At 41.0% G+C, this 11,423-nt stretch overlaps 1 protein-coding gene across 2 annotated transcripts in view; it reads right to left on the reverse strand.

The window, feature by feature from the left end:
• The window catches only part of DLGAP1 (DLG associated protein 1), a 136,565-nt gene that overhangs the window by 85,578 nt on the left and 39,564 nt on the right, over window positions 1–11,423 (reverse strand). For both annotated transcript variants that reach the window (XM_017738276.1, XM_017738277.1), the window contains exons 3-4: window positions 8,721–8,898; window positions 6,297–6,537 (exon numbers count right to left, since the gene is read on the reverse strand). In XM_017738276.1, the coding sequence (XP_017593765.1) occupies window positions 6,297–6,537; window positions 8,721–8,898 (419 nt within the window). The remainder of the gene's footprint in view (window positions 1–6,296; window positions 6,538–8,720; window positions 8,899–11,423) is intronic.

Genomic DNA, 11,423 nt, shown 5'->3' on the forward strand with positions numbered 1-11,423 from the left:
TGGTGCATCAGATAACACAGCCACCTAGTCTGAAACTAAAGCAGAGTTCAAATCCAAACATGCTCTGTACACCTTTAGGGAGAACTGTGTCAGTCTGAACACCTGAAATGATTATCACATTTTGTGTGTGCAATATAATAGAAAGAAACGAATTAATGGGAAAATGAATTTAAGCACATTCCCTACAAATATATACAAAGGGCTTCCATGAGATTTTTCATATCTGTAAAGAAATTAATGCAAGATTAACAAATAATGAAACATTACATTTTAAGTAACTAATCCCTGCATCCTCTTTATTTGTGCTCCACTTCATAAGAAATGCACTTAATAGCTCTTTGCACAGAACAATAGGGATTTCTGTTACAGTTCTCCTTCTCCTCTAAAATCATGCCTTTTCCCATTTCATTTGAGACTATCAGCTCACAGGTCTGATGGCCATCCTATTCCCAGCATCACAAAAGGCCTCCAGGGTCCTGCAAAGCAGCAGGCTGAGCAGCACAAGGCAGTGTATCCTTGCACCAAGAACTGCTGACTGCATGCCAGGCTTTGCCAAAGCACAGCTGGAAGTTTGAGGGAGGTGTAGTCCTGGTGAGGCCATATCTGAAACGTGTGCCCAGTGTGGTGCTCCCCAGCATGAGAGACATACGGACACTGACAGAGTTGGTGGGGCAGGAGTATGAGGTACCTGTTTTCAACCTTGGAGATGTCCAATTGGACAAATGGAAAAGTTGACCAAACAAGTGCTGTCTGAACAAAAGAGCAGAGTTGTTCCATGTTTCTGGAAGTGTTCACAAAGTAAGACAAGATACTCCTTCAAGACATTTTAAGCCTGCAGTTGTGAATAACTAAGGTCTTTCACATTCTTACCTCACTATGAGCCTTAGCCCAAGTGTTTAGAAGCATATCAAGCAAATAAAGAATAAGGATAGTAAGCAAAGATTGAATACCAAAAGGTAATACTGTTTTTTCACTCCCTGTATTTGAAACACATTTGTAACTTTGGAAACCACTGTAAACTCCTCCAAACAATGTTTTCAGAGGTAGAAAAAAATAATTAGGTCATGGCCTACAAAACAATGTCCTTTTCTCACCCTGTCTAAATTTCTCATTAAAAACCTTCAGTGGCTTCATAAAAATGTTTTTTTTTTGGTGTAATGTGGAGCTTAATATTCATCAAGCTGACTACTGGGATAGATGAGATGAAACTTGTATTAGCTACAGTCAGACACCTCTGAAATTGGAAACAATGTTCTCCTCCAAGGTCAGCTCCTCATTAGTAAAGGAAAATATTTGTAAGTGCTGATTTAAGCAATTTGATAGCAGATCCAAAGGCAGAACAGATTTCAGGATTATTCAAGGAAAGAGAAGAAATGAACCATGTAAATTCTTTGTCAAACAGTTTTCTACAATCTTCAGATTTATTTTAAGGTTCAATATCTGCATGAAGGCCTTAATGTAGTTATATTTCTTCAGATCTTCTGTGGAAAGATCTTAATTTTGGTACAGATCCAGAAACCAACCTTAGTTTCAACTGGAAATCACATGTGAAATCCTAATTCTTTGTTTCCTTTTGAGCAGGGCAGTCTCTAAAAGGATAGCTCTGAGGAATCCAAAAGACTTGGACACACCTGGCATACACTCAGTTACGGCTTCCTTATCCACAGGATTTGATTTTATTTTTGAATTCTGCCTGGCACAAGTCAGTTTTTAGACTCGCTTGCATTTTATATGCTTATTTATTTATTCATTTACTTTCATTGGCTAGGCAGCCCCTTAGAGATTTTCCACAAAATACCTGACTGGTCTTGCCCAGACATTCCAAGGAATGGAAGGAAAATGGTTTTCTCAGCTGGAAGACTATAATTAGCATATACTGTGGTAACTCTCTGTCCTTCTCTAACCTGCTGGCTACACAGCACGATTTCCTTGGGATTTTTATTTATTTTGCTTTTAAGCAGAAGTGTAATATTACTGAGAATCACCAGATGGCATTGCTGCAGATAACTCTGATACTTCTCTTCACCTAACTCTACAGAGGATAGGTACTGAATTGCAATCTAGTGCAGAGTTTTTCCTGATGTTACTACTTGAGCTCTGTCAGAGAGATATCATTACATACTTGTATATTATGCTATATTATATATTTGTAGGCAAGTGTGCTCATGCCTGAGCCCTCACAATGTCATAAGGTTTGTTTGCAGCCAAGGATGATGCACGGCTACACAGGCAAAGTTTAGAAAGACAGACACAATAAGTGTGGGAGAAAGGTGTTCTTTGGACTACTTTAACATTTCATTGCTTCTTAATGACTGTATTCTTCGTGTTCATTGAAATGATTTACAGACTTAAAATTGTTAAAAGGCTACTTATTTAGTAACTGTATTTGTTGGCCAAAGAGATTCAGCTACAACAGTTGCATCTGCAAATAACCTGGGATCAAATTATGTAATAACTCACAGCTCATTAAACTCCTCTGAAGAGATCAAATGACCTGGGTGTTAATTTTTAGTGCAGCCTATGGTGTATAACATATGTCAGCACTTCAGAGCTGCTCTCCCTCCCAGCCTGCACAGCCCTGCTCCCAGGGATGGCCCCAGTCAGGATGCAGCTGCCTCCATGTGTACCACTGATGCTGAGAGAGCAAATACGAGGGTGAATGGAGCTTTTCAACTGACTAGCTTTCAAGGCATGATGAAATTGTGACACAGAACTTATTTATAATTCCATATAAAGTGTCAACATTGCATTTTCTCTTCCTCATTTCAAAATCCTTCGTTTAAAAACAAGGATAAAAGGAGTTTGTAGCCAGGTGGGGTGTTGGAAGGAAAGGCTTAAAACTGTAAGATTTGGTGTGGAGGGAATAGTTTTTGCTCAAAGTGACCTTGCAGCTGGGAATGCTAAGAATGTCAGTGTGGGAAAACTCCATTTACTATGCCTAGTGTTGTTCATCCTCTGCTGGTTTTGAGAAGTAGAATTCCTGTGTAGAGACAACACACTCACAGACATGCTTGAGCTTCCTGCTGGAAGTGAGATATCATAAAAGCACAGCTTTGTGATAAATTGCATGTGTGCAAAGCCCTTTGATATCTGGGGGAGGCAGTAGGTCCCCCCATCACTGGGTGCTAGGATGAACTGAGCCTAATAGATCCTGTGCCCCTGTGTGTCTCTTCCCTAGGATGAACTAAGCCTAACACAGCCCATGTCCCAGTATGTCTCTGCTGCCCAGTGATGTTGCTGAGGTAATGAAATAACCCTACTCTTTGCACTTCAGCTGTGGTTTGGTGGTTGCCATCGTTATCTGTATATGTTGACTCACACATGGATATTGACCTCTTCTCCCAGGGCAACCAGAGACAGGATGAGAGGACATAGTCCTAAACTGTGCCAGGGAAGGTTTAGGTTGGACATCAGGAGGAACTTTGGTGGCAGACTTTCGTGAGGTTAAGATTTGCCTCTCCAATCACAGTGTAACATTTCACTCCTTTGGTGACATCAGGTTTGTTCCTCCACCTCCATTTTTACTCTTGGGCTCAGTTTCATTCAGCTGCAGTCACCCCTCAGTGTTCCCACAGCAGCGCTACGGTCAGTGCAGGCTGCAGAGGCCTCCACCTGGGAAGCCACCCTTAGGTGAGCTCTGTGCCATAGTGAGTGCACAAGCACCAGATTTATGGTTAGATTGGGCACATCCTCAAGAACTGAGCTGGAAAGCTGTGGATCATTGCTCTAGAGGAACAATTTTGAATCCAGTAAACAGACTGATGTCTTTTCCACCATCATCAAGCTGGTATTTTCCCAGACTTTCAGCAGTCAAAGAGATTCTCAATATCAGCATATGATCACAGCTTTCTGTATTAGTGAATTAAAAGCCATGTCCTAGAGGGAATTGCTAATGTTGATGAAAGGAATCTTTCTTGGTTGAACAGGCAGAGATGCTTTAGGGGCAGGAGGACTGTTCTCTCATTTGGGGATGTTAAATCCATCTTTGGATCGTAACTGTCCCCATGTCTCCCACAAAAGCATTTGCAACATCACCTCAGTGGAGATAAACCTGAGATACTGTTCTCCTTTCTTCATGTCTGCCTAGTTGTTGTGCCATTTCCCATTTTATTGAAGCAGATATTAATAGAAACCATCAGCAGTGCCTTTCACATTTCTCTTCTGTGAGCCAGGCACAGGCAACACCAAGGTAGTCAATACAGATGCTTTTGAATGGAATTAATTCAATTCTAATCCCAATTAAACATAGTAGTATGTAAGTCAGGTAGTAAAAGAGACAAGTTGTCTGAAATGCTACCAGTGGAAGGGATGGGCCCTTGGAGCTCAAAATTAAAAAATGAAAAGGTAACTCAGTAAATTCCCACAGCAGAAAATAGGTACCTATAGCAGTCTTTAAATGCTTCTATGCACATCCAAAGGGAGCACTGCAAATCATTCCTCTCTGCTTTTAACGGCCTGACTACAGAAGCAATAACCCAAGACATACTCACTGGATTATGTTTTTCAATAACAGTTTTGTTCATAATTTTTAAAATAAAGCCAGCTACCCAGAGACTAGATCAGGCCTCTGTAGTTTCACTACAAAAAAGGGACCATAAACAAGAGATAGTCTATGGTACAGATTTTCCTCTTTCATGTTTTCCAGGGTTTTTGGCTGGCACAAACAGCCAACCTTCTCCATTTATACACCATCATCCCCAGACAGAGGCATAATTTTCCTAAGTGACAGGAACAACCTCTTACATACAGATAATGAAACAAGAGTTGCTCTCTTCTGTATTAATGATCACAGTTGTTTTTATAAAGGAAAAGTGTTATCAAAGCCATTCTCACAGAACAGAAAACCCTCTTTGGGACCAACCCAAGCTGATCTAACAAAGACGAATGCACACTGAAAAATCCCTGAAAACTCACATCCTTCAACTTTTGCCTCAGTATACATTTGACACAAACTAATACCACACAATGATGTAGCACACACCTTATGCAAATCCTGTCTTTGTGATTTGGTGCAAACCCTGTGTGCTCACAAGGGCTATTTCTACAGCAGAAATGTCAGGTGAATACTATTTCTTTAGTGATTTAGATGAGAACTGCTCTGCAGCAGTTGTTAAAAACACTTTGATGTTTGTGATGTAGTGCCAATATATTTCCAACAGTATTTAAACTTGCTACTTTTAGAAAAAAATCTTTAATTTAGCTGAACATTTTTGGTAATAGGATTGAAAGTGTTCTTTGATGACATAAAACAATTGACAAGCGGCTTTAAAAAAGACTTACAAGGAATAAACAACTGCACCTGTGAGATAACACACAAAAGGACAAAAGTTTAAAGAAAGCAGAAATGAAAAAATACAGCAAAAGAGATAGCAGGTACAGTGAAATACATATAATAGTCAGTATTAGTCAAGAATATGATTAGTATATGAACAGTATATGAATAGTAAATGATGCTTGTGTAAAATAGCGGAATGGATGCACAGAAGTCAAAAGAAAGAGGCTCTCTCTCATCCTGCCACAGGGAAGAGCACATACATGTAATGGCTCCTGCCTCTTGCTTTCCTGAATGAGAGAGGCAGATTTGGAATTTGGTTTTACTTGGTTTTTCTTCCCGTTAAGCACTATTTTGGTGACAAAATCTGAAATTCATCATGGTTATTTCCAAAAGAAAAGCAACCTCAAACATTAAAAGGAAGGTTTGAAGTCTCATGTTTACCAAAACCTCTCTCTCTCTAGCAAGGCTTGAATAGCTGGAAATGCAGAAAGAATGTAACAGCAAAATGCAAACATGCATGTTTTGACCTGAAGACTGCTTCTTCCCTTCTTCATTCTCACATCTTAGATGGGGCCTAGGGAGCTGGAACAGTCTCTTCAAGACAGTAAAAACCACATCCAGTAACTTATAAGATCAGCTCAGCTTTGTGGAAAACCTCAGCAGAGGGACCCTCCTCTGCCTGTCGCAGCCAGCAGAGCTGCTAATCCAGAGCTGCTTTCTTCAGCCTTGCCAAATTGTGATTGCTCTTTTGAGGAGGGCAGTGAGAGAAGACATGACCTTGGACTTCCCTTCTGTGTGCTTTTAGCTCAGAATAAATTAGCTTGGACACAGAAGGAGCCACAACTGCTTCAGCCTTTGTCTGGGTGTGGTTTGAGGCAGATTAGTCTGTCCAGCTCCCTGGTGAAACACAGACTCTCTTACAGGCTTGGTATCTGGCAGAGAAAAGCTTGATCTGATGGAGGTGCACACGGAAGTACCTTCCCTTTCTGCGCCCCTCTGGATTCCCCTCTGTGTTACTCACCAGTACTGCTCTGGATGGTCCTTACTGTGGTGGTTGTACGCGGGGGAGACGAGGAGCGCAGCGATATGCACTCGTCATCCTGGGAGCAGCCCTTCTCAATGGCTCTGACATAGCTGTGGCTCCTCATGCGGAAGCAGCCCGGCATAGGCAGATCCAGCGCTTCCACTGCCTGAGACTCGAGTTCACTGAACACCGACTCGCAGACGGATTCGAACTGACCGTTCACCTCCATCTCACTCACCTGCAGACAGAGACCGGGCAGGGTCAGTGCATCCCGTGCACGGATACTGCACTCCACCTGGTACAAACCCTCTCAAGCTACAGTGGCACAATGGGCAACATCTGTTAGAGGATCCCTTTGAACATGAAGAAAGGTAAATGGGACATCCCATAGCAGCAGTTATGAGGGGGGAAAAAAAACAATGTACAAAAGGGGGAGACATTGGCTTTGGGCAAAGATTCATCAGAGTTTGAGCTGTTGGCTCCAGCTCAAACTGGTGGGAGGCCTGGAGCCCTCATAGCAACATCTGTTTTATGTCACCCTGGGCCCACAGCAGAGGTTGAATGTTTGGTCATTGTGATCACTACGTGTAAAATACAAATCACACTTTTATTGTGGGGTGAGGAAAAAACCAAAAAGGTCACCTTAACCCCAGTACATTATCAATGCAACCCACAGGCAATCACAGTGATAAAAACCTGAGTGGCTGGGAAGCTGGAAGGTAACAAACATTTGGGAAGGGGAGGTTGATAAGAGAACCAACTTTGATGCTGGGGAAAAATGTTTGTAAAACTACATCTCTGGCTGAGAGCAGATGCAAAGGAATCCTTAGACCCTTTGTGCAGCAGACACTAGGTGGTGACAAAGACTTGTTCTCACACTGGTTAAAGAACATTGAAAAACTTCCTGCAGGTCTTAATCTGGAAACCATTTACTTTGGCTTAATTAGTAATGGATGTTCCATGTTTCTAAACTGAGAATTGAGCCCTGAGCTTGGCATTAAAGCACAATAATTATCACTGTAGGAAATCACTTGAGGATTCTGTTAGTTTTCAAGCATGCACAAGGGCAAGTTAGCAGGAAAAGATAAGACTATGTTAGAATGCTAGAAAAAACCCCATTAGAAATTCTCTTCCAGGATTAATGTTACCAAGAAAAATGTTTTGTGGAGTCTGTACATATAACAGAAAACCCTCAGTGAGTAAAACATATATTTTTCAAAGGAAAACTATTTAAAAAAGCATGGCAGAGTAGTAGGTTGTACAACAGAAAGAACAATCTTGCTATGGCAGAGAATATCCAATCCTCAAATAAATATATCTGAATTAATGCATTTTTAAAACAAAAAACCAATTTATTCACGTTGGAAAATGATAACCACTCCTTGGCTGACAGCTTTGTGTGTTAGGTGCGCAGGTAAAGAAGTAACCTGACTTAATGTTCCTGTAGTTGCCTCCAAGACCTGAATTTCTGTGCTGTTTTCTCCTAGATATAGCCAGGCCCTCCTTTTAGAGCATCACCCCATGCCCTATGCAAAGTGCCTCACTAAAAAATACATAGGTGAATACTCTTAAGTGTCTAAATATAGAATAGTGCAGAAGTTAAAACTACAGCTCCATATTGAACGGCACATGTGTTTGTTATGGCCACAGCTGAAGTCCTGGTGTCACTGATGTCACGCACTTTTTTTGACAGTGCAATGACTTGATATGCCAGTCATAAAGGATCAGTATCTGGCACCACAAATCCTGTCTGCTGCAATTCTGGACTAGTGTAAGGAAGTTCTTTCATCCAAGTGATTTACCCAAATGATCCCCTTAAGCTAACAAGCCAAAAATCATAGCAAGGAGCTAGAGGAAGTAGCAGATTAACTACTGGCCCTCTGCCCTGTGGTGTGCTGGCACTTTTGCACTTCTTTTAGATCTGTTCCCTATGAACTCAACTGTACAAGCATGCTGAATGCAAGCACAGGCTATTTTATAACATTAAAACTCATAAACTGAATCTCTCACAATGGACTTCATTTTTCTTCTTGTTTTGGAGCGTGAAGATCTCTTACAGGATTTTAAGGGCAAAAATACAGACAGAACTTTGTGCTTAATACATATACTGCAACATTTGTACCATTTAGGTGAAAAGTTTGAAGGTAAAGAATGCATAAAATAGCATAAAGAAACTAAAACTTCTAATAAAATTGTGGAATACAAACTATTAACCGCTTAATTTTCCTTTAGCATCTCACTCAGCATATGAATATTTTTTTGAGGCATTCAAAATTTTTGATTTGGCAAGATCCTTAAGAGAATCCTGTTTAAAGACAATGTTGGTGAGTAGCACTTAAAGCAAAATCAAGTTTCTCCTATTGCAAGCAGTGTCCAGCATGACACCTACTCTCCAGGCTGCCCCAGGTGCACATCACCCACCTGGCTGATGGTGCTCATGGCTCTCATGTAGCTCTCGTTGCGGGAGCGGAACTTGGGGGACGTCAGCAACCCTGCAGGGTCCAGGCTGTCCAGGCTCCTGTTGATGGAGACTTCGCTCACTGCCCTCAGGTAACTGTGGCTCCGGATCTGAAGCTTTGGTGAGTGTTCACTGGATATCCTGGGAGTTTTGGGTGGGGGAAAAAGAAAAAGAAAGAAAAAAGATATTCCATCAAATCCAAATGGCCTCGCCAGGAGGGAGAATAACCAGACGTTTTTCACCTGGAACAGCATGACTTGAACAAGCCATCACACATTCCTTGCATATTTATAAAATAAAGACCATGTCAGTACTTTTATTTGGATTACCCCACCCTTCTATTTGGTGGAAGGAAGAGAGAAGGAAGGAAAGGATTTTCTTTTCATGTTTTTGTAAACCATGTCTAAGCATAATGGCAAAATCACTTTCATTTTCTTTACTGACAGCAGAATGGAAAAATTTTACACTGTACTGATAATGACAGCATCCAGCATCCAGCAACCCTCCCCACTATGTGGGACTTTTGAAGTGACAATACTGAAATGACTTCACAAGTTGATTTTAAAAGAGCTAGAGGAGTCATTGAGATGAGCAGCAGAGAAAGCCCTGTGGCCTTACAGAGATGAAAGCAGCAACCACCAAAACCAGCTGGGGAGGCGGATAAAGAAAGAGGAGGCCTGATAGTTAGATCAGCTGGATGATCCTAAACTTATCAGCTGAACGTCCACATCTCGAAATCCTGCTGGTGATGTGACTCTGACGTTCTCGTGTATATACTCGTGGAACGGGACCATTTCTCACGGAGCTTTCAAGGGTGTATAGGCCAATAGGGCAGGCAGATTGTACAAACCATGCAAAATGCACTCATAGTATGCCTTAACCTGGGAAATCATTCCAACAACTTAGGCCACCCGGTAAGGTTTGATATGCTTTAAATTTTATTTTAGACCTGGCTTAAGGCGTGAGTTAACAAAATGTATGCTAGGGAAGTAGCTTTACACAACGATGTCAAATTAGAAGTTTAAAAGCCACAGTTGTATTTCTAAAGTGATAACTTTGCCTACTTTTTCAATATAATGACAGGTGAGACGTACAATTAATCAAAACAAAACAAACCCCCCCCGCTTTCCCCAGGGAATTTTTACCTCTGCTGTGTTCCTGCCATAAGTGCTAAGAGTCAGATAGAAATAATCCTCCTCCAGCTAGAAACAACCTGTGAGGTGTTTTATCCTCTGAATGTGCTGGCTAAGTGCTGTCTTCACAATCTGAGGCATCCTATAAAGATGTGAGTCACAAAAAGTGTATGAAATACACACGTATGAAATACAATTAACTTGGGGGATATGTCTTTTGAAAGAACTCATCAATGAATAAAGTATCAAAAGGGTGAATCTTTGATATATTTTTGGATTTTTAAATATTCTTTAAGTATCACAAAGCAAACTAATTAAAATAATAACTAAGTTTTCCATTTTAAAATATAAGTCTCACAGAGATGTTTACAGGTATATGAAAGAAAAATCTGTAACCAAATTACAGGCTTAATCTTTGTCTCCTAGTCTTTAGAAATACATGCACAGCTGACCTGAAAGAAGATAATCCATTTTATGTCTCATTCCTGAAGCATTTGCAGATATTTTGTATTCAAGTGTCTAATGATGGTAATTAGTATCAGCAATTTCCCAGTGGCATGCACAATTCTGGTAATTGTCACTGCATTTTGGGAGGATGATTCCATTGTGTAATCGCTCACCTAAGTAGTTCAGAAACTAGGTCTGTTTCTGAATGGTCCAATACTGTAAGAAAATCGAGGCCATCTCTACAATACCATATTCTCTGGCAGCTAATTACCTACCTAATAAAAATACGTAAACTTATGTTAATTACTTGATACTCCTGTCACAAGATGAAGAGAAAGCCTTTGCTTGCCATTTTCACTGTGCATACAGTGCAGTACAGCAGCCATTTCCATACTCTTTGACTCCTTACATCACTGTAGCGGTTTGGTCCAAAATACTCATTACTGATTACCTTCTGTGAGATAAGAATTAGGAGAAAAGCAAAGCAGACACCAAACTTGAAAGAATATAAAGAAGTTTATTAACAGACCCAAAAGAGGGAAAAAAAAATAATATCATACCACACCTTCAGAACTCTTCTCCTCCCTTCTCCCACTGACAATGTAAAAAGACAACCCTTGAGATGTTCAGTCTGTTTACCCCTTCTGTAATAGCCTTGTTCAGTCCATTTAGGAAGAGGAGTCTCTCTTGCCCATGCTATGAAAACGTTATCACAACGAGACAGCCGCCCGGGCTGGTTCTTTGCTCACATGTGAGTCCCTTCCACCTGACTTGCAGCTTTTCCCACAACTGCTTTCGAGGGTCCACTCTTGAGCTAATGGGGTACCATTTTAAGGTTGAGCCATTCAGAAACAAAAGTTCTCTTCACCTATCTCTGGGAGCATCATCTCTAAGAATAGAGGCCCTGCTCCTTCCCTGGGAGCAAAGGGTCTTCCTCATCTTCATCTCTAGGACTATCTCTGGGAGCATCTCTAGGAACTGAGGTCTTCCCCTTTCCATGTGGAGCAAGAGTCCTCATTGCTTCCATCTCTCCCTGTTCAAACTTCTCATGAAATTACAGCTGCTTCAGCATCTGCCTATCTCAGC

Source organism: Corvus brachyrhynchos, unplaced genomic scaffold (genome assembly GCF_000691975.1).
Source record: "Corvus brachyrhynchos isolate BGI_N302 unplaced genomic scaffold, ASM69197v1 scaffold106, whole genome shotgun sequence".
Taxonomy (NCBI): Eukaryota; Metazoa; Chordata; class Aves; order Passeriformes; family Corvidae; genus Corvus; species Corvus brachyrhynchos.